General features: G+C 41.1%; 1 protein-coding gene and 1 long non-coding RNA gene across 2 annotated transcripts; one reads left to right on the top strand and one right to left on the bottom strand.

The window, feature by feature from the left end:
- Positions 1–699: 699 nt before the first annotated feature.
- On the bottom strand, positions 700–10,462 carry gpr142 (G protein-coupled receptor 142). The gene is made up of 3 exons (XM_031315700.2): positions 10,263–10,462; positions 4,950–5,104; positions 700–2,557 (listed from the first exon to the last, which is right to left on the bottom strand). The coding sequence occupies exons 2-3, from the start codon at positions 5,086–5,088 to the stop codon at positions 1,599–1,601; spliced, it is 1,098 nt and encodes a 365-aa protein (XP_031171560.1). The 5' UTR covers positions 5,089–5,104; positions 10,263–10,462; the 3' UTR covers positions 700–1,598.
- A 10,728-nt stretch (positions 10,463–21,190) lies between these two features.
- Positions 21,191–21,858, top strand: LOC118494283. The gene is made up of 2 exons (XR_004896409.1): positions 21,191–21,224; positions 21,573–21,858. It is a non-coding gene; the product is annotated as an uncharacterized LOC118494283 (long non-coding RNA).
- The last annotated feature ends 2,056 nt before the right edge of the window (positions 21,859–23,914 follow it).

The raw sequence follows: 23,914 nt of genomic DNA, 5'->3' as shown, positions 1-23,914 counted from the left end.
GGTGGAAGGGTGTAGCATGGGCCAAGGAAGAACCCATTACATTTTGGATCAGATCCGAATAACGGGCAGGGGCAGATTATCAAATAATCGGGAAAATGAGTTCCGGACTTGGACAATTCACACTGCATTAACATTGTTGGCTAGGGCATGTCTTGGTGGAGGTTTTGCTCCCTGGACTAAACTGCACTGTGTTATTTAAAAAAAAAAATTAGGAGTTAATGTCGAGGCATTTATCCAGACTACAAAAGAAATGCTTGTTCTTCAACATCTACTCAGGCACCATTAGAAACCATCTGACAAGCCGCTACACAGAACTAATTAGTGTTGCATGCATGAAAAATCAAAGTGACAGCATCACTCCCTTTTCCCAAGGGCTTAAATTAAAAATATATACATATCAACAACAGATGTCTCTTCCAAATCTTAAAGTAATATATGCAAATGAGCTGTTAGAGGTTTAAGTGCAGATCTGTTATTTTTCACAACACTGATACAACAAGTAATACAGTAACACGGGTCATCAAATGGCAATGATGTTACATAAAAACTCCTGTTTGTAGCAAATGGAAATGTACTAGCAGTTGTCGGTGGGTGACTGTGTGCATGTTTTCGTTCATGCATGAGTGTGTGTGTGTGTGTGTGTGTGTGTGTGTGTGTGTGTGTGTGTGTGTGTGTGTGCGTGCGTGCGCGTGTGTGTGTGTGTGTGTGTGTGTGTGTGTGTGTGTGTGTGTGTTTGCGCAGACCATCAGACTAATCTGTGGTTTATTTAGCCAGAGCTGAGGCCATGTTGGGGATGTAGCGGAGGGGCTGTTTGAAGAGCAGGGTCTTCACTCTCCTGCCGCTTAAACAGCAAGCTTTCATTTAAGGCTCCATCGAGTTGCATTTCATGAAAAATAAACAACAGCTTAGCAGCTGGGGTTTTTGTGCCTGGGAGCATGCTGCAGAGACAGAGTGTGGTTTCTTTGCTCGATTGGCAATGCTCAGCAGGGCAGATTGTCTTTTGGGCATTCAGCATCTTTACACAACAGCAGACATAGCAGCCAGTTCAAATTAAAACTCTCCCTCTTGGCTGCTTCCAGAGTAGATATAATAGCAGGGTAAAGTAGGTTGAATTCAAGGCTGGGTAGATGAATGGATTACACTGACTGTAGCAGCATGCAAAATATCATTTTTCTTTCCTTCCATTTTTTCCCTAATCACCTACTAGTGATCTAACTACCGAATTAACCACAGAGAAAACAAACTGTAAATCTCTTCTTCTCAATCGTGACAATATAAAACATATTTTGTCACATTACTACCATGTATGGAAAAGAAAAAAGTGCTAAAAACAAACTTTACATTTTTTTCAAATTCTTCTGAGGAAAAATAAATAGGCTGTCATCTGATTTACATGGCCAAACAACACCCAGTGACATATTAGAATACAAAAAACATACTTCTTGTGAGTACAGTTTAGGCGACTTTAAGAAAAGCTTGAGGGCTGACTGGCAGCTGTCCACGGTCGTAGCTGGAATGCTGTGTGCGTCTCGGGGGTCAGAAGTGCTCAGGGGTCGTGGGACGATGGGTGTTTTGGATTAAGAGAAGGGGGCACAGGGTCACGAGGGCTTTCTGGTCCTGCGAGGTGACAAGGGGATGGAGTCCCGCTGCGAGCGCTTGTTGTTCCCACTGTACAGAGAGGAGATGGAGGCGTTGGTGGGAGCCTGCGGGTGAGGCAGAGCGCGGCGGGTATACAGCGGGGCCCCCCTGAGCAGCAGGACGTCCCGCACGGCGCCGCGGAAAGGCTTACTGACAAAGCAGTACAGGAAGAAGTTGACGGCAGTGTTGAGCATGGCCAGCATGTTGGACAGGTCGTAGGCCAGGTGGACACGCCAGTCCCGGTGAACCGAGGACACGTACAGGTGGTAGATGACCACCACAGTCCTGGGAGCCCACAGCACGGAGAACACGGAGGTGATGGCCAGCAGCATGGCCGTGGTTTTCCCGAGTCGTCGAGGAGGCGCAGACTTGGGCCCGCGCTCCTCCTGGCAGTGCTGCTGCGTCTTCCTCACCCTCAGCGTATGGATTATTAGAGAGTTCAGCACTAAGAAGATGCTGCAGGGCAGGAAGTAGATGATAGTCACATGCGTCCATATGAGGATGGTGTCCAGGGCTGTGGGCGGGTCGCTGTTCCTCCACATGTCCGACCACCAGAAGAAGGGCACGCCCGATACGAGAGATAATGCCAGCACCCCCGCGATGATCTTCCTGGCCCGGGCCGGGTAGCTGATCTGGCGGTGGAGGAGGGGGTGGCACAGCGCCACATAGCGGTCCACGGTGAGGGGCACTGTGGACCAGATGGAGGCGTGGTTGGCAGCGAACTCAGCGGCACTGACGGAGTGCAGCAGGAGCGTGGGGACATCGCGGTGAAAAACCGCCGTCTCCAGCAGGAAGCCGACAAAGATGATGAAGAGCTGGGAGAGAATATCTGAGCCCGTCACCGCCAAAAGGTAGTAGTACAGAGCTTTCTTGGTGCGGGATGCCAGTCTGGATAAAGCTACGGCTGTGAGGATGTTCACTGTCAGACAGATAAAGCAACAAGAGAAAATTAGATCATATGTCTGCTATTTATGATATTTAGCTGAACAAAAAAGTCTAAAATATGCCATGAAAAGGTAGCTTAACCACACTAAATCAAGTTATTGAAGAACCAGAGGCTGAATGGCAGCTACCGCTACTCTGCTAAACTAGGCTAGGCTGCCTTATTTATGTGGCTTAACAAACTAGATTAAGATGTCAGTTTATTACTAATAGCAAGTTATGAATGTAATTAAGTTAGCTGTGACCATCTAGATAGCTTGCTAGCTGTGGATGTGATACATGCAGTTTGCAGCCTGATCTCACAGCAATATGCGAAATGACCACAACCTCTAAACACTGCATTACGTGGTGGCGGCACATAATGTGTTACAAAACCACAAAAAACAATGCCAATTGAAAGTCAATTAGGATCCTTTGTCGTGGTGGACACACAAATTCTCTGTTTCAACACAGCCCTCTCCCACTCTGTGGAGGGAGGAGGACGGGGTGGATGGGTGGATGGATGGGTGGATGGACGGACGGACGGACGGATGGACCGCAGCTCGTATCCCGTGTGAAACCAAAAGTCAACATTGACTTTTTTACGTAACCCTAACCCCTAACCCTAACCCTACTTATTTTAACCCAAACAATGATCTTTTCCAAAAACCTAACCAAGGAGTTTTGTTGCCTAAACCCAAACTGTTTCTGTGGTAGTGGCACATAATTTTAACAGATTACATGCCACCACCATGTCATGCGGTGAGGGTGTGGTCATTTTTCTGTTATTATCCAGTTAGCAGTTTGGTCTGTGTATTTAGCTTTGTTTTGAAGTAATTACAATTTCATGAAACTTACACATTTCAAGAGGTTAATTATTTTCATAGGAAAAAAAAAAACTCATAAAAAGTCAGTTTCTAGTCATTTTGGAGACTGTAGGCAGAATGGATTAAGTAATCCTACCTTGTATTTGTGGGGAACAATGCTTTCATAGCAATATAAATTACAAACCATTGATTTGTCTCCTTGCAGCATATGGTATATCTCCTATATATCTTCTGCAATCTGATTTTTACATCTTGTCAACAGCAGGATATTTTCACTGGAGCATAACATCACCAGTCTTTTAAGACCCCTTCAGGCACACAGCTGTTGACTCTGACCCTCTGGCCTTTCCATTTATTTTCCTTTGGGTACAGTTACGTGACGCATCTGAACGCTCTGGTGACACGTCCGCTTATTTGTGAACACCACTCTGTCTAAATCCCTTCTGGATCAATACCAAATCACCGCCATCGACTTGGAGACGAAGCACAGTAATGAGAACATTGCCGAGGTGAACGCTGTGCATCAAAGTGACATTTATTTTCCACTTTCTGAATTATTGAGGTGACATTTTGATGCAGGGATAATTACGACAGTTGGCTCAAGGCTGGAGGGATTGATGGATGAATAAATACTCAAAGATTCAAACAAACTGAGATTATCAGATGATTAGATTGTTGTAACCTGTGAAAAGAGCCATCTCTGTTGCTTACAGTGTCACTGGTCCATTAGAGCACTGAAATGTACCTCCAACTCACGTGTGTATTGATTTCTTCTGTCCTCTGCAGATCCCACTTCTGTTAATAATAGATATCAATGCAAACTGTGACTGTGATTCAGTGCAAACGCAGCTAATGAAATCATGTAGTACATCAGTTAATATTCTGACCTTAAAATCTCAGGTCACCAAAATTACTGAGTAAAATATTTTTTACTCATGTTTCGGGCATTACTTCTGGATATTGTGGCTGAGTATTTGACATGAATTGTTTTATTAGGCTTCACAAATATCACAGGGCTTGTGGCATAAGTCCCTGGTCTTGGTAATCACAAAACTTAATATAACAAAAACTATCTCCAAATGTAGAAACTAGTCAATATGAGATTATTATTATAACCTTTATTTATTCAGGGAGGGCCATAGAGAGCAAGCTATCTTTTCAAATTACACCCTAATTACGGCACAAATAATTAATATGATCATAAAATAATACCCAAATTACAATATATAAAACATTAATGAAAGAACAATCACAAACATACAGTACATATAAACAATAAAAACTAATGAGAATCACTGATTTAGGCGAATAAGAGGGCTATTAAAAACAAGAGCAGTCCCTATGTAACACATTTTCAAGCATCATCTTGAACATCCCACTGGAACGAGTTGTTCTAATTCTAATTGATGCGTTGCGTGATAAGTCTAATGTGTGTCTGTGAGCATGTCTGATATGTTGTGTCAGTCAAATTTAGCAGCGAAGACTGATAAAGTAAGTTGTTCTGAAATTTAGGTGAAACAACCCTGCACACCGCTGTCACTACAAGACATCATGACAGTGTACCTGGTACTCCCACACAAAGCAGAATGCTGTAGTAGATGACAGGGATAAAGCCAAGGACACATTTGGACTTGGGCAGCTCCTCTGGTTTCAGGCCCAGCTCCTGGTGGCCGGACACTGTCACATTGGACCAGTCGGTCATGACCTTGGCGCTTCCCCTGGGAATGGCAGCGAAAGGCTCAGAGTTAGTGTTTTAACCAAGAAAGCAAGAAACAAAAGGGAATATTGAATGATCCTAACGAGCATTTTGTGTGTATCAAAGCCTGATATATATCTTCTACATCTGTGCCATAGAGCTCCATTGTTGTTAAAAACAACACACTGTTGCACTGGCTGACATGTTCCTTCATTAAGATGAACACTAATAATACTAACTACTAATTATCGGTATCGTATCGGCAATGAAAAACCAGTATCGGTCGATCCCTAGTTTTGACTTAATGCCACACACACCTAGACTGGGTAAACCCAGCCCAATCTGCTGGCGATTTGATTTCTCCCTGCAGCTCAGGCTGGAAACCCGCACATCTTTCTATCCTGCTTCTGTTACAATTTTGCGGGGACCAATCACAAACTGGCTTATCCACCTGGCACACTATTGGCGGGTTTAACACGATGACGATAGAGAAGCGACCAAGCAGCTTCTTGTTTACATTCAACATAGCAGCCACTGAAGCGCAGCGACCCGTTGATGCCACTGTCGCTGCTACGTCACCCGGATCATTGGTCTGATTGGTTGAAGGACTATCCAATTGCGTACAGAGTCATTTGAACTATGCCCGTTGATCACGCCTCTTGTGCAGTAGAAAATACAGAGCAGACTCCCCAGACTAATGTTCAATCTTAAAAGATTGAGCTTGGTCTGGTGAAAGCCAGACTAACACACACCATCTTGCTGCCACAAATACTCACTAGAGCACCAAATGTGGAATAATCTACTGCCAGAAATAGTTGCCAACAAATGCACAATTTCCTCCTACAGTGACCAGCTGTTTGAGTAAATTACCGAGCCTTTATAAAAAATTAAAACTACATATTTGTGAGCTGTTTTTAAAGATCTGTGTAAAAGACGGACTAACACATTGTTGGATTTGCTCTGTATTACTTAAACAGATTTAAGCTAAGGTTGAGTTAAGGTTGGGGTTTAGCAGATACAATTAAAAATACTTTGAGATCTACATCAATACATTTTAATTGAACTACTTTCATGCGAAAGAAATCTGATGAGATCAAGTCTCATCAAAACTAAACTACAATTGTTAAACTGAAATTCTGAAACTAATTATTTTAGGTGGGTTTGCAGGAGGGCTGCAACCAACAATTATTTTCATTGTCGATTAATCTGCTGATTATTTTCTCAATTATTATTTAATATCACTCATAGTTTTATTTCTGTAAGTTAACGGAATAGAGTTATCTTTTTTTTATTTTTTTAAAGATTATTTATTTTGGCCATTGGGCATATATATATATATTGATCCATGGTGAAACATTGTTTCATCTCACTATATGAAGTGTATATGGTTGAAATGACAATAAAACTTGACTTTACTTGACTTGAATATTTAAGGATGCACACGCTATACAGTATACTCTGATTTGACGATATCAAATAACGCCTTTGCAGACGATGAGCCGCTTATACTATAGCATTTTACTTTGAGTGAGTTAAGTTATGTTTGCTTTAACCAGCTGTTGGCTGTTTTTCAGAGATGAACTGTTGGAACTAAAAGTCTGTAAATCCACTGACTGAGTCAATAAAACTGCAGGTCCACAACAACAGATGGGCTGACAGCGATGACCCTGTTACCTTCCACCCTCTCCTGAGTCATTATCGTCCTGTCTCCCCATCCAACCTTTTCACCTGTGAACCATCCATCCTGTTTTTCTCTTTCTGTCTCCCTTCTGCCTACTCTTCTAATTTACTTCACTCATCCATGAAGCTGTATTTGGTGTTATCTCTCAAAGCTATCAGTGGCAAACCATTTGTGGATGCTTAACCAACGTAAACATCATCGAGGAGCCACGATCACCCAATCGGTGAAAACTGGTGTCATGATATGAGTGGGCAATCACTACTTTTAACGGTTGGTCATATTTAATGACTGCAATTGTAGAGGCTATCTAGGTGCCAAAACCCCTGCATGAGCATTATATGACTGGATCATTTTATGACTTATAGAATGCGATCATAAAATTGAGAAATATTTTCATGCTTGGCTGCTTTAATTCACTTTAGCACAATAAACTAGCAGAAAAACATAGATCGAAAAGCAATCAGAAAGATCAATGGTGTAATTCAGTGTGTAGAAGGAGAAGAGGTCCAACAGAAACTGCCTCATGCATTTCTTTAAACACAGCCGGAACTACATTTTCCTTTTAAAATGTTTTTTTCAGACAGCTGACTGAAAACTGAGTATGATATACTTTGTATTTTGGGATAGTTCCGATTTTCTGAAGTGTGGTTGTATGACGGAATGCTTAGTCAGTGTATTTCCTACAGCAGATGGTGGTCACTTGGTAGTTTGTTAGTTTTGTTAGTTCCTAACCCTTTAAAACACCAAAGTCACACAATAACACAAACAAACTAACCAATGGAGGCAGCGGTAGAGCAGTAACTCCTGTGTTCTGCGAGGTAAAATGTATGTTTTTGTCTGGTGGCTTTGAAGAGAGCAGAGATAACTGCTTCAGTTCCTTGTAGTAAAGGGCTGTCTGACAGCAAGGTAAAGCGCTGAAAATATTCTAAATATAGTGTCCACTTAAACTGATATAGATGCTTTTAGGTGTATAAAATGTGTTTAGCTGCTGCCCCCCATCCACAGCACGACATAGCTTCGCTTCCTTGTCGGTACTCCGGCCTGCTTCTCCAAAATGTCGGAAAACGTGACAAAAACGTCAAAAAAATCAAGCCCAGAATGGATTATGAGTGGAGCCGTTATAACCCCCCATTCCCCCTGTAGTTTACGCCTATGGACAAAAGCACCTGATGGTCTTTGCTGTTACCTGGTAAAACACCTGAGATGTCTGGTCTTTAGTCTCATTGGTCGATTCTTTAAAATCAGTCTGAATGGTGGATTTGTCTTATTTTATCTGATATGTAGGATATGTGTACATACAGTATCAGATAAAAAATAAAAGAACAAATGGATAAAAAAAAGAAGTTAAAGTGTCATTAAACGCTTTTTTTAAATAAAGTGATAAGATGTCTTTATCACACTACACTACATGTTCCCAGCGTTTTGACACAAAAACTTAAATCCAGGCCATAAAAATGACACTTCACTTGACCACAGACTTTGTAAGAAAACTGAACTCAGAGTTTGCAGTATGATGAGTCCACATTGTGTTTTCTTTTTTTACTCAAATGCATTTTGGTTGCTTTGTTTATCTATAAAACTTTCTCATATTTCACTCTTTGTTATGTAACAACATCCCAACTGCTAAGATAGGATGTCCTATGCAGTATTAATAGGCGCTCAACTCCCATAGGAGGTGTAGTGCAGACATACATTCATCCTTACAGTGTTTGACCTCAGAGAAGAACATAACTCTTTCCCTCTTTTACGGTGTGTGTTCGTGCATAAATGCTGCACAGTTCAAAAATGAAAGTCAAATGTCTTTCCAGCAGCTTTAAAAGTTTTATAATTAAAAGAACTAAGAGTATTAACAGTTAATCAGTTGTTTTTCTATAAAAACGGCTTCAACAATTAATCGATTATCCAAATTGTTTCCATTTTTGTTTTATTTTCTAGCTCCTAGTACATTACAGAAAGTGAGTGAGCAGTGCTGCAAGGATAAAATAGGAAACCAATACAAAAGCACAGACCGAAGAGAACTAAAATTACCTTCGAACACCACTGCTGCATACATTTACTCTAAAAATAGAGGAAAACGGCTTCTGCAGACCTGCGAGAGGTGCCAGCTCTGCCTCTTTCAGACACCTGATCTGTTTCCTCACAAGCCTCATCTCAGGACCAGCATGTGAGAAAGACGACTGTTTTCAATGAAAAGGTTTTGTGAGGTTGCCAGCAAAACACAGCACAAAGGAACAGTAATTACACTGACCAATCAATATCGCTGCAGCCACTTCTTTTACACCGGCAGAGATCCTGTTTAATCCTGGTTAAGTGCAAATGAAATCTTGAAGCTTGGGGAGCTCACTGTCTCATCTTCTTACTCTTCATCACTTTATTCTCTGGGAAGTTTCCTGTGCAGACTAATCGTCACACTGAGTCCCTCGTGTGCTACAGATTCTAAGTGGGAATGGAGCTGTTCGCACTTCAGAGGCGTTTGATTAAATCCACTCTCAGCGTGTTACAGTCTGAATTACACAAGGGAAATGAGCAGCAGATTGTCCTGCCGGAAGTCAAGTGTCAGCAGACAGTATCCTCTAAAGAATCCCCCCTAAAAAAAACACTGACTTGAACCAGGACAGCTGAGCTACTGGTCTGTGAAGATCCGAAGGCTGAGGCATGTTTCTGATTAAGACTCTTCCCAGGGTTGAGATGCAGCTGGAGGCTATAGGATGTGACTTTGTAGGGGGTTCAGTGCCCAGGAAGATGAACTGAAGTGTATCTATGCTCCACTGAGTCCTCTTAATAATTCATCAAGATACAGTGCACCTGAAACAACAGCGCTGGGAGATAAAGGGTGCTGCCAGCATTACTGTACAGCAAACAGATCACTGTTTCACGTGAGAGCGAGGAGGATGCATCTTGTTAATCATGATAGTGAGAGCTACTTTTTTTATGTTGGAAGCTGGAGAACAGGCTGTTGATTTATCTTAACGCGGCTCCTTTTGCACGGATGGAAAGACGATGGAGACAGGCAACACTTGAGAAGAAATTTCCTCATCATGCAGACCGTGATGCTGTTTAAAGTTCATTCATGGGGTCAAAATCCTGACTGTGCTCAGCAGTTGTTAGGAAGACAGAATCCAGAAGTGCATTTAGCAGAAACTACAGGATAATATGACAAATGTCTGTTTCTTAGGAGATTTAGGGGGTGCAATAACAATAAACCACTTCAAGTAAACTTTGTTAATATAAAATATGTGTTCAAGACAATGCCAATTATGAAACAATTGAAAGTGAAGCAGTCCAGACTCCTTGCTTCCTTAAATAACTTTCATAATAAGAGCTTGCAGCAACAGCTACAGTCAATGATGTGTAGCAGCTCTGATTGCACAAGAAACAGAAACATTTCGTCCTTTTACAACCGAGCAGCTCAGACACTCGTACATAAACAGTGAATGGCGAGAGTTTTCTCTGGTCTTGCTTGTCCTTGTATGGTCCGTCTCATTGTCTGCAGTCTTACCTTCACATCCAGTTTTCACAGCGATTCTCCACCTGGATTACAGCCGCTCCTTTGCTCTGTCGTTCCCCTAGGTGCTCCTACAGAGTCCCCGACATCGGTGCTGGACACCCGCTGAGGAGATGTAGAGGAGGGCAGAGAAAGAAAGGAGGAGGAGAAGTGGAGTCCAAACAGCCTGTTCATCACTGCAACGAGTGAGCAGAAGGACAGGGGAGAAATGAGCCAGAGAGGAGAGACAACGTTGGGAGGGTGGGGAACGGGGGGAGAGAGAGGGAGGGATTTATCTTTGGATGGAAAAAGGTGAATGAGGGAGGGAAAAGATCAAAAGAAGTAGAGACAAAGAAGAGTGGAGAGAGGAATACAAGAAAAACTGATGGAAAACTTCATGAAGTCTGACAGGCTTTGTTCCAATTTTCATATTCACACTTGAAAAGAGACTAAATAAATAGCAAAGCTGTCAGTGTGCAGTATGAATTGAAAGGATCGGCAAAGTTACTTGTAATCTATACAATATTTGTTAAGGCATTTCACTCAAAACCACAAATGTCAACCTTATGGTAGCGTCAATGGAAAAGTGAGGGGATCACTGAAGTCATTAGGATTCATCGTCTGGGAAACCATGAATGTCTGAATCAAATTTGGTGCCGATCCATCCATTATATGTTGAGATAACTCACTGGATAAGTGAAATCTTTGACCTGGTGGGGACCGTGGATGTCTGTACCAAATGTAATGGCAGTATTTCAGTCTGGACAAAAGTGGTGGACTGACTTACTGATCAACATTGCTATCCCCACGCCGCTAGCAAGGCTAAAAGTAGCCATACTGTAAACGGGGAATGGTAAATGGACTGCATTTATAGAGCACATTCCCACCTTAGTGCCATACTTTTCTTTTGTCATTGGGGTTCAGTGTCTTGCTCAAAGACACTTTGACATGTGGACAGGAGAAGCTGGAGATTGAACTGCCTACCTTTTTTTAAAGTGCTCATAGTATGCTCATTTTCAGGTTCATAATTGTATTTAGAGGTTATATCAGAATAGGTTTACATGGTTTAATTTTCCAAAAACACCAAATGTGTGTTGTACTGCACATTGCTGCAGCTCCTCTTTTCACCCTGTGTATTGAACTCTCTGTTTTAGCTACAGAGTGAGACATCTCACTTCTGTTCCATCTTTGTTGGGAGTCGCACAGCACAATACCTAGGTAAGGACTACTAGCCAGTCAGAAGCAGAGTATGAGGGTGTGCCCTGACAGTACCTAGGTAAGGACTACTAGCCAGACAGAAGCAGAGTATGAGGGCGTGCCCTGACAGTACCTAGGTAAGGACTACTAGCCAGTCAGTAGCAGAGTATGAGGGCGTGCCCTGACAGTACCTAGGTAAGGACTACTAGCCAGTCAGTAGCAGAGTATGAGGGCGTGCCATGCTAGCAGCTAGGTGAGCATTATAACGTGTGTTCCAAAGTGACCACGTTTGTCTCTGAAGTAAAGGCTGGACTACAATAGAGCTGTTTGGAGCAGTTTGTGAACAGTGTTTTCTGTTGGAGATGGTAAGTCCCTTTGGGGTGGACTTTTTCACTTTGTAAACCTATAACGTGCACAAAAAAAGATATATACCACAATAAAGGAAAAGGAAAAAGCCAAAAAGCATACTATGAGCACTTTGAAGGACTACCTGTCTACCTCCCACACACAGCCATCCCGTCAATATGCAGGCTAAAACATGAATGCTTCATTTTTGAGTCTCTTGGTGACAGACACTATTGTTCTGCAATGTACAGAAGCTGCTAACAGCTGAAGATAAACATTCATTTCATTTAAAATTAAGTGTTTTGTTTTGTGATGTAGGCAAGTGTTTTGTGAGTAGTAAGTTGAAAGCATTGAAGAAAAAAAGTGGTTCGCAGCAGCATTCCAAAGATTAAGTTTTATTGACATTTGATGGCAAACACCAGCACCGACACTTCTGTTTTTAGTTGTTTTTTTTATCGGGACACTAAATATATTTAGTAAAATTTTTGTATGTACAACATCTGATGCACAAAACACAAAACATAAAATACATTTCTACCAAAACTAACAAATCTTACATAGGCCTACAGTACACTTATACGTATATAACATGTACATATACTTTGTATAACTGACCTTGTGGGGACCAAGTTTTTTGTCCCCAAATAAAAGGTGTGTCCCCATAATGCGACTGGATAAACAGATGTCCCTACAACATCATTAATACAAGTACACACACACACACACACACACACACACACACACACACACACACACACACACACACACCACACAACCAAAGAATAACAACACCCAGCAGCAGCTTCCTAATTTCATGCAAGTATTCTTAACAGCAGTTGAAAATACTTAGCGATAATTACAAGCGAGAGAATCACTGAGATCAGTAGATGTGGGAGCCGAGTTGTTGTTTTGTACAAGACAAATGTGTCCTTAATTTAGCTAAACCCTTCGAGAGAGCATGTCGCACGACTGCAAATTGTTGACGATAGCAAAGCTCCAAAGCAAACAGTCCATTAAAGGAGCAGATTTGAAGAATTAATTCATCAGTTTAGTCTTTTAACAAACCAAACCTGAGGCCTACGTGAGCTCGCTGTGATCCAATTTGGCTCCCCGCGCCCTGCAGCTGCTTATCATTTTATGTTTGTTTGACATACAGTGTTACACCTCTGACTTTTACAGTGCAGCAGGGGTCAGACAAATAACTAACCTCGGCAGCCAACCATCATGTAAAATCATGACTCGCTATCGATCAGACCTGTTAGATCAGAGACAGATGATGCAGAGGGAGCAAAGAAGGATCAGGCTGGATATGATCGGTTAGGCTTAATGGATTCTGCTTCATGATTCTGATGCAGCTGTTTATATTCATCACCATGGTCAACAGAAATCAAATCTGTCACCTTAGAAAACACAGTGTGTCACTGATGCAGTATACAGATACAATATAGTGCCTACACTTGCAACCATCGACTGTAAAATAATGGATGAAGCTTCCAGGCCTGAAAAGTGAAGCCAATGCTGAAGCTCCTTAAAGGTCCAGTGTGTAATGTGTTTAGTTGTTCATTATCAAAATATGTATTGCCTGTTCACAAACTTGTCCTTTTTCATGAATATTTACCACCACCATCAATTCCAAGTATTCCTATTGGCTTGACATTTTACATTTGCATTTGCATGAACTGGAGTAGATGCTCCATATTCATGCTCTATCTTGAAATATGTTAGCAGGTAAGGGACATACAGGACGTACTGCTCCGCCTTTTGCATTTTCTCTGTCACATGATAAACTCACAGCTGCTGCTAATGCTGCTAATGGGTATCATAGCTTCCTGGCCGCGGTAAGTTTGAAGAAGAACCACACGTATTCAAAATCCAAATTTAAGGAACATGAGTCTTCTTCTTTGCCCAGAAAAAGAAAAAGGATGTTGAAAAGAGCAAAAGCGTGAAGGCTACCGTAGCTGTAATATGTACTTTGAATTGCGTGGCGCGAGAGAGTTGATTGTGATATATAATCTCAACGCTAGATGGGAGAAATTCCCACACATTGGACCTTTAAACCTGTATTCTATCTAATTTTCAGCAGGGGGTGACTCCACTGGTTGCAAAAAGAAGTCTGTTTCTATAGAAGTATGATAAAATGAGCCTACTTCTCACTTGATTTATTACCTAAGTAAACATTTTCATAATGAGTTTATTGCCTCAATCGTTAGTTTCAAGTCTTCTTCAATACAGCATGATGTTCATTTTGTAAATTACGGTCCCATTTATTTTAGAAATAGACGATACAAAGGGGATGCTTTAGGGGCGTGGCTACACGCCAACCTGTCAATCACTTTGACCTTTTCACTTCATTAAAGTTAATTGGAACATTTTGGTCGCCTAAAAATGTCTTGTTCAGCTTCTGCCAACCAAGCTAGCTAGCTACCACTAGCATTAGCTGGTAACTTGAGGGAAAGTTTGCAGTTTTTCTATACTGCTGTACATGCTGATGAATGACGGCAGGTCCGTGTTCACCCGCTGGTAAAACGCCGCTGGATGATTCGCTTCATAAGGGTTGAAAATCTGCAACTTTCCCTCTTTAGCGTTAGCTTAGTGCAGCGCCATAGCAACCATAAACAACACCGGCTTGGCCATCTCATCCTCCCCAGCTCCACCCTCTCCTCAAAAATCATCACATCCGGTTGCAAAAAACCAAGATGGTGACGCCCGTATCGCCGAACTTCGAGGCTTCAAAACAGCAGTCTACAAAGAATGGGCCACGTCACGGATGCTACGCCCACCGTTTTTACAGTCTATGCTTACAAGTCAGTTTTTGTAACTCCTTCAGAATAACATCAGCCAAATTTATAATTTAAATTATAAATAGTATTGATATGTAATGAAACATTCTGAAAGATTACATACAAGAAAAACTCCTGTTCCTGAGAAACTTCTTGAAAGTCGCCAAATACAGAAATAACTTTCAGGTTCAGGAGACAGAACTCAGGCGCAGACTGAAGTAGGTGGTAAAGAATCTTATTTTATTGATGCTGTGAGTGTGGGCTGGTAGTGGGGGTGCTGGGACCGAAGATAGCTGGACTGGAAGAGGGGGGCACTGGGCTGTGTTGCTCAGTGTGGCTGCAGACTTGATGTTCCAGTGCGTGGCGTGGCTATTGGCAGCAGAGGATTCCAAAGGTGGGTTATTTCAGAGAACAGAGATCTTCCATGCTACGTTTACACGTGGCCGGCTATTTTCATAAACGGACATTTCAACCTCTACGTTTTCAAAAATAACATTGTGCACAGCTGTCAGTTTTCAGAAAAGTGTTTGTTTACACGTACCTGAGTACATATGCCGTCAATGCCGTCAAGAGCATCCCCAACCTGTAGGTGGCAGTGTAACGAGAAGCTCAAGCCCACGTTAGCCAATCAGAATCCCAAAAATAGCAACAACAGCAACGAATCACTTCCTCTCTCTTCTCTTCCTCACTTCCTTGGCTGCCTAAACCTCCGTTTGTCTCAGTTTACATGCAAATGTGCAAACGAAGATTTCAAAAATCTCCACTCTGGCTGGAGTTTTTAGAAAGACTTGTTTTCAGAGGCGAATTCTCCGTTTGCGTGTAAACAAAGGGCACAAATGAAAGGAAACGTCTCCATTTTTCAAAATAACCATGTACGTGTAAAGTGCCCCAGTTAGTAACGTCAGGGAATGGAGCAGACAGGTAAGTACAAAGACAAGAAACTATACTAGATACAAATATCGAAGGCTGGGAGGCAAAATTACGAATCCTACTATGGCCACGCCAAGACCCACCCTACGAAGCAGCTTGATTGGTTGGGGTTAGGCATTTGACCTCGAGTGGTTAAGGTTAGGGTTAGGGGATTGGTCAGGGGATAGGACCTGAACATGTAAGCATGGACGCCTGGCCAATAGTAGTGTGTGAATGCTATTGAAGGGCGGGTCTTGGCGTGGCCATAGTGGGATTCGTAATATCGCGGCTGGGAGAGGAAAGTCAGACTGGTATTTGAAGGCAGATGATGGAGCAGGATGAGTAGCAGGTGCGCTGATTGGAATTGATGCCAGGTGTGGGGAGAATCAACAGGAGGGGCGTGCCCACACTCTGTGGAACATGCAGGCGGAAACACAAACACAGACAGACAGACAAAAAAACAAAACGCACCGAACCCACGGCAGGCATGACAAAATGAAGAAATAAACCAAAACACATTCACAAACACACACACCAGACTGTCACCGTGCGGAAGTCACGGCAGGCAGGGTCGTGACAATAACGGTACCTCAAATATTTACTATATTTGAGTAAATGATTACATAATTAGGTTTGACACCAGGAGGTTGCATTCAAATATATAACGATTATCTCTTAAGACAATGTATAATTCATGGAGTTCATTTCACGCCTGCAGAGTCTATTGGCAACTCAGATTTATAGTCGATTTCTCTCTGCCTACAGTCAGCTCGGCCCTCATAAACAACTGAAAAACTGCTGCTGCTGCTGAAAAACAAATCTTCCTCGGCAGCCGAAAGAAAACAAGAAAGAGAAAGGACGAGCAAACGGAGCTGCTGTAGTGAGATAAAGTGATGCGGAGGCAGGTCACCTCAGTCTGGACGCCTGCCATAACCTCAGCTTTCCAAACTGTCCCTCAGTGCAGCTTCCAAGCACACATTTACCATGATTCCATGCTCTCTCTGTGGTGGGATAATCCTACTGAAAACACTTTCAATCTTTACTTTTGATTCGTGCTTTTGAGTGTAAACACAGATTTTCTCTCTGTTACTTGTGCTTTCTGTATTCTTTAGCCAGACATCAAGCTTTTTCGTGCACTGAATGCATCACCTCTAATTCCTATAACAACACACTTAACTTTAACCCTTGTGTTGTCCTTCCGGGAAAATGGATACTTTTTTTGACATCTTTGACGTTTTTGGCACTTATTTTGCGTTTTTGTCTTTTTTCAACGTTTTTTTCAACGTTTTTGTAGCATTGTTCGACATTTTCGGCGTTTTTTTCCCCCCCCACTACCACCAGTGTATGCTAACAACAACTTATTACCACTATTTTTGGAATTTCTGGTCACTAAACCTTATATAGTCTATGAAATTATATCTAACTTTTGAGTTAAAAAAGCAGAAAGTATGAATTATGTAAGATCAGAGGATGTCGATGGATAATAACAGACTGTCAAATTTTAGTCAGAATAATGCTGTAAAATTTAATAAAACACCCTATAGTCAATGATAGTAGTGAACTGATCCTTAATTTGACTTGTAAAGAGCGCTTCATGGAACCATCCGTTTGGTTGAAAAAAATCCAAATTTCTGCTACAGAAACTTTAAAAACGGGTCAAATTTGACCCAAAGACAACATGAGGGTTAAATGTGAAAAAGCACCTGGCAGGACTGTTGGATTAGTTGCAACTTGCTCTTGTGATTGTTCAATCTTCTGGTTATCTTTGTTGACTGATATCACATTTCTGCGTCATTAGTTCAAATCATACCAAAGCGATGACTCTATCTGCTGAATTTCACACTCACTTAGGATCTGCATTTGAGTTTTTTGAAGTAAAACAAACAAGCACAAATGGCTACGTAATTACCTCTGCTCTGCTGCGGCTGTGTGAAAGATAAAATCCTCCTTTGGCATTCAGTCTCATCAGTTAGAAACACAATCAGCACACACTGAGGTTTAAGCTCATCGTACGTAGATAAAGGATGTGGGATTGTCCACAGGGGAGAATGTGCTGGATTTCATCATTCACATTTTAGATAAAAAAAAGTTCCTCCTAACTCTTATGACTGTGTAACCTGGGGCAGCCTTTCAGTCATAACTTAGGGCTCCTGCACACTGGCTGCGTGGCGTGGCGTGAGTGTGGCGTTTCTGTTGCGTGTCAGTTGCGTGGCGGCTGCGTGGCGTTTTCTATGTCTTTGCACACCACACATGGATGTTTCCCATTGATTTACTGCACTCAAGCATTGGTATACTTCATGTTAAACATAAATATATACTGATTTGATTACAGCAAAGACAACGTCGGCAGTATTGAAATAGGCTACAGAATATTTCGTTCTGTATTAACAGGTGCAATATTTGAAAATCAATAATTATTTATTATTATTTTTTTAAATTACTTTTATATCTGCATTTATGTCAAAACCTAGAGACTTTCAAACATCAACATGTCATTTATTAAATGTACTTCCAACACGCTTGCGTGAAAAATAGGCGTAGGTCCTATTTCTAGCATGCACGCATTTCCGGCGTAGCTCAAGCCGTGCCTGAGACGTGCGTGTCACGCAGGCCGTGTGCAAGCTCTAACCTGTTAAAATGGGAGCCGAAATAAAAACGGACACGCCATGCAGCTGACAAAATGATGATTGTTCATGGAAAAACAAAAACAAAGCTGAAGAATGTCCCTGTGGGATAACCTGTCTTGATTATTATTGTTTTAAAATAAATGACTACATAAAAATCACATAAAATATGCCACAACTTGGCAAACATTTCTTTGGAAATCTGTCATGGTTAAGCTTTTATTGGCTGACAGCCACTGCCTGAGTGTTTGCTCTTTGACTGCTTTATGTGTGTTTTTATGTTGTTTTTTTTATTGTTCACTCACTTCAACTGGCGAATTTGATTATTATTTACAATAAATAAGCATATTTGTGCCTCATCCCTGAATGTCTTGTTGTTGTTGCTGCTCTGAAGTCCCTTGGCCGACTACTCTGATCTAACTTTCCATGTGTATTTATTTAGTTGTTCCTCTTAGGCCCTGTTTTCTCCTCTGTTCTCTACTCTGACAACACTTTAATAGTATTACTCTGCTTCCATTTGCAAATTCAAAATCCCACCAACACCGACTCCTATATGAACTCATGAGCTCATGTATATAAGTAGAACATCTCATTTTAATCCAACCAAACATGACTTTTCTCTTACATAATCAACGTGTTATTCATTTTTTTCTTTCTGATTTCCTTTCATACTTTGCTTTCTTTTTCATTTTCACTTGTTAACATACTGTAGTTTGTAGTCTTTTGTCATCACCATTTCATGTTATGTCAGTAAAAATTTCTTTTTTTAAAGATTAGTTTTTGGGGCATTTTTAGGCCTTTATTTCCACAGGACAGCTGAAGACATAAAAGGGGAGAGAGAGGGGGAATGACATGCAGCAAAGGGCCGCAGGTCAGAGTCGAACCCGGGCCACTGCGTCGAGGAGTAAACCTCTATATATGGGCGCCTGCGCTACCAGGTGAGCTAACCCGGCCACGTCCTCAGGTCAAATTTGACCCTTTTTTAAATGTGTTTTTTTTTATGTCAGCAATATGGGACGTCAAAATTAGTGCGAAAAAAGTACATAAAAAAGTGACATGAATGTCAAAAAAAGTGACAAAATGACGATAAAAACATAAAAAACATCAGAAGAAAACGTCAAAAATGTGGGAAAAGCGTCAAAAACATTGAAAAAGTGACAAAACGTCAGAAAAAGCTATAAAAATGTTGGAAAAAAACATTGAAAAAAGCAACAAAAACGTTAAGATTGGGACAACATGATCTTTTCATGGTCGACGGGAAGACAACACAAGGGTTAGTGATAAGGTGATTTGATATAGCACCTTTTTACAGACAAAGTCAAAGAGTGCTTCACATGATGATTTTTTATAAATACAGTAGAATAGAATAGAATGCCTTTTATTGTCATTATACACATGGACAATGAGATTGAAGCAACTCCTTTTCCAGTGTCAACATGTACGTAAGAGAAATGTAACAACATGGAATAAAATAAGTAGTGCAAAAGAAAAAGGGGGGTAAGGAGCACAGTTCTGAGACGCTATATTGGGGGACTACCGATGAAAATTAGCACTTTCGAGCTAACTCGGGCACATTTACATTGTTTTAATGTTGATTAATGTTCACTGTCCCTTTTCAAATAAAGAAATAAATGAAAATGAAATATACAGTACATATATAAAAATAGAAAGATAAATATGGTTTGTATACAGTGTGATACGCAGTGTGAAATAAAGATATTGCACAGTAATGAAATTGCACAGAATTAGCAATGTTATCAGAAGTATTAAATAATAAATATTAAATATTGCACAGTAGGCGGGTATAAGAAAGTCCGGGGGTTAGAGGTAAGACTGTGAAGTGAAGGCAGTGCATGTGTGAGATCAAAGTGGTTATGGCTTCTTGAATCTGTTAGTCCTTGTTCTGATGCACCTGTAGCGCCTGTAAGACCCAAACAAAGAAATAAAATGCCAATGGATATAAACTTAACTAAAATTAAAAATCAAAGTTACAATCATGAGACAAGAGTGAGTTACTTTGCCCTTAAAAGATAAAAAAAAAAGGGCAATAAACATGCATTTTAAAGAGAGGAGAAACTAAGAGCGCAGCAGGTATTAGATATGTTTGGATCCGTAGTGAGGTCAATGTGAATAATGGCTTGGATCCTGACTGCTGCTGAGGTGCAGCCAGGCTGCCCTTTAGTGGCCATGATGTGTAAATACAACTAGTATTATCTCAGACAGCTCAGGGACAGGTATCTGAAAACCTGGACACATAAAACCAAAAATATCTGCATGACTAAATACCACTCGAAAAAGGAGTAAAGGAGCAAATATGTTTTTTTGTTATTTAACCAAAAGGAAACATCAGAAGTTCAAACCAGCAACACTCTCATCTGCCAAAAAATGGGAGTGCAATAGTCATATTTTGAAGCTAAACTTGAAGTAAATTAACTCTCCATAAAGTAGGGCTGCACAATATGAGGAAAATATGCGATAGAGTTGATGAATATCGCCATAACGATATTATTTGCGATAAATAAACGGATATTAAAGTGTACTCAGTTCTGCCTTTCTGCTGCTTTCAGTATTCTGCTAAAATGCAACAAATTGCTTGTTGAATTTAAAACAAATGAAAGGAAATCATTTCTAACATTCTTTTATTGAACAAATTCACTCAAACACATTGAATTGAACATAAAACCACTAAAAAAGGACAGCTACATTTAAAAGAGCAGTTGTCTACTGATATTTTCTTTCAACTTACACAAAAAAATGTGTCAGCCATTCGCGATGTGTTTGCTGTGCCAGATGACGATAAAAAAACAATATATTGTGCAGCCCTAACATAAAGACAAAAGACCACTGTTACATGTGCCTTTGCTGTGTGCATCCTGTTCTCTCTCTCTCTGTCTCTCTGTCCCTCGTTCCACCCTCCTCCCTCTCTCTGCTGCACACCTGAGTGTAATCAGTGCTTAGGTAGAGTGGGGGAGGGAATAAGAAGGCAGAGAGTGCACACGGCAGCACACTGGTGAGGAGTTTCTTCCTTCACTCAAGCAGGTTTATTTTCCCCAACCTCCTTGCATGCTTAGGTGCTGGAGTTTTTATTTTATTTTAGCTTATTGTGTTAGTTTGGGCTGGAAGTAGTCTCACATTACCAGACCCTCCTCCACAGCGCTGCGGAGGAAGGTCTGGCTAGTCCACACAGCATTCTGGGATGGGAGAAAAGCATGCTCTGGTTTATTGGTATTTCTTTAAACCAATCACAATCGTCTTGGGCGATGCTAAGCACCGGACGGAGCCATGGTGCCGCTGCAAAATATCCTCAGGAAGGAACTTGTTTTGGTGGAACGTGTACGTTCAAAAGTTGTTTCAGTCATGCAAAGAAAGAGGAAGGTGACGAATATCCAGCCGAAAAGTGTCGGCGGAATTTCCGGCGGCAACGGACTGATCCCGGAATTGGAACGTCGTGGATATAGAATAGGCTCGAGGTTACCGGTAGTTCGATTATTTGTCTCTTTTGTTTGTTTTAGGATTAGTTGACCTTTTTTAGGTAGTTTAGGGGGAGACGCGGGGAGCGACGGCCCTTTGCCAGGTTGGTCCAGCGTCTTCCCATCTTCTGTTCTTTTTGGCCGGGATCTCCAGTCCCTTTTTTTTCTCCTTGGTTGTTACTTTTGGGAATATCTTTGAATAATTTAAAGTGCTCCTATTATGCTCATTTTCAGGTTCATAATTGTATTTAGAGGCTGTACCAGAATAGGTTTACATGGTTTAATTTTCAAAAAACACCATCTTTTTGTTGTACTGCACATTGCTGCAGCTCCTCTTTTCACCCTGTGTGTTGAGCTCTCTGTTTTAGCTACAGAGTGAGACCTCTCACTTCTGATCCATCTTTGTTGGGAATCGCACATGTGCAGTACCTAGGTAAGGACTACTAGCCAGTCAGAAGCAGAGTATGAGGGTGTGCCCTGACAGTGGTAAGGACTACTAGCCAGTCAGAAGCAGAGTATGAGGGCGTGCCACGCTAGCAGCTAGGCAAGCATTATAACGTGTGTTCCAAAGTGACCACGTTTGTCTCTGAAGTAAAGGCTGGACTACAATAGAGCTGTTTGGAGCAGTTTGTGAACAGTGTTTTCTGTTGGAGATGGTAAGTCCCTTTGGGGTGGACTTTGGGCTTTTTCACTTTGTAAACCTATAACGTGCACAAAAAAAAAGAAATATATATATATATATATATATATATATCACAATAAAGGAAAGGGAAAACAGCAAAAGCATAATATGAGCACTTTAATAAAGTTTGTTGGTTAATTAACCTTGTGTCTGGCACCCTTTTTATATGTTGCATCCTCCAACCCCTTTTGGACCTTGGTTTGATTCTTTAAATGGAGGCCGTAACATGCACACTGAAGGCCGCTGTATAACTGACATCCAGACACAGAGGTCCTTTCCATCCAGAGTCAGGCTGGTACCATCGACTCTGACACACATATTATCCATGCGCACAGGCTGAGGTCAACACCCTTGACATCGCATCTTAAACTTATAACCTGCACAGGTACCAGCTGTACGGTCATTCTCGCTGACTTTTTTTTTTCTTGAACGTAGCTTGAGTTTAGGAGTTTTTGGTTTGTAATTATACATATTTTCAAAAAAGTGATGAGGATTTTTTTTTCATTAGGAGAGGGATATTGATCAATGAAGCGTGCTGTAGCCTGAAGCTGGGATTATATTGCCTGTGTTGCGTGTCACGCACATGGTCTGAACAGGGTGAACCCACTGGCACACATAACTGCATGTGGAGTCTGTAACAACAGCCTAAATTCATTATCTACTTTCAGTACTTTAATGAGCAACAAGTCCTCCAAACCACACACCTATATAGGTCCTTTATACCCTCTAATACAACCCACAGGAGTGTTTTCCGTCCTCACATTTATACCAGAGAACGTAACAGCCGCGGTTTTCAAACATGTTAACGTTGTGAAACAGTGGCAGTTTGGTTAGATTTAGGCACCAAAACTACACTCAGAACTACAGAAATACATCCGTAAAATAACAGAAAAAAAAAAGTTCTGGCTGCTCATTACCTGAACTTTGTCTTGTAATTAGTAGCTACAGTAAAAATACAGAACATTTTCTCTCATTTAAAATTCTCTCACACAAAGCTGCTCAGCTAGTAAAGCTCTGAAATTAACACTTCTACTCAAAAAGCGATATTACAAAATTTCATTTTAGACATTTATTTACTATGTAATTCATATATTACGCTACTTTTGTGAACCCAATACTTTAGTGAGCTCATTTCAAGCACCACAACCGAGTGTAGGTATGTTTTCACAAAGAATTTGAGAAATATTTCCACTTTAGGGCCAAATTATCTCTTTAAACATTGTTCTGGAACAATGTTGGGCGTCACTATTCAGGAAGCTAAGTTAGTTCTGAACATTTTGATATGGAACACATGGGGATCAGTTTTGTGCAAATACCCTAAAAAGGAGAATTCAAGACGATATAGATTATATAGATAGATTATTTTTAACGGTTTTGGAGGTGTTTCTCTTTCAATGCACTTTCCTACGTACTGACCCGCTGTCCTCCTCTGGTTTGCCTGTTTGTAAAGCATAAAGTATGAATTATTACCCAATTCTGTTACATCTAGGCTTCTAGCCAACTTCAGTCAGTTATTTTTTTTTGGAGAAATATGGTTGAAAGAAACCCAAATTTCTGATATAGAAACTTTGAAAACGGGTCAAATTGGGCAGGAGTCCAACAGGAGGGTTAAGTGTTACATTTGTACTGGGATCGTCTGTATTTTGTGCTATTTGTCTGT

The sequence above is a fragment of the Sander lucioperca genome, chromosome 22 (assembly GCF_008315115.2).
Source record: "Sander lucioperca isolate FBNREF2018 chromosome 22, SLUC_FBN_1.2, whole genome shotgun sequence".
Lineage (NCBI taxonomy): Eukaryota > Metazoa > Chordata > Actinopteri > Perciformes > Percidae > Sander > Sander lucioperca.
The sequence above is the reverse complement of the archived record's forward strand: the minus strand, read 5'-3'. Positions and strand labels throughout refer to the sequence as shown.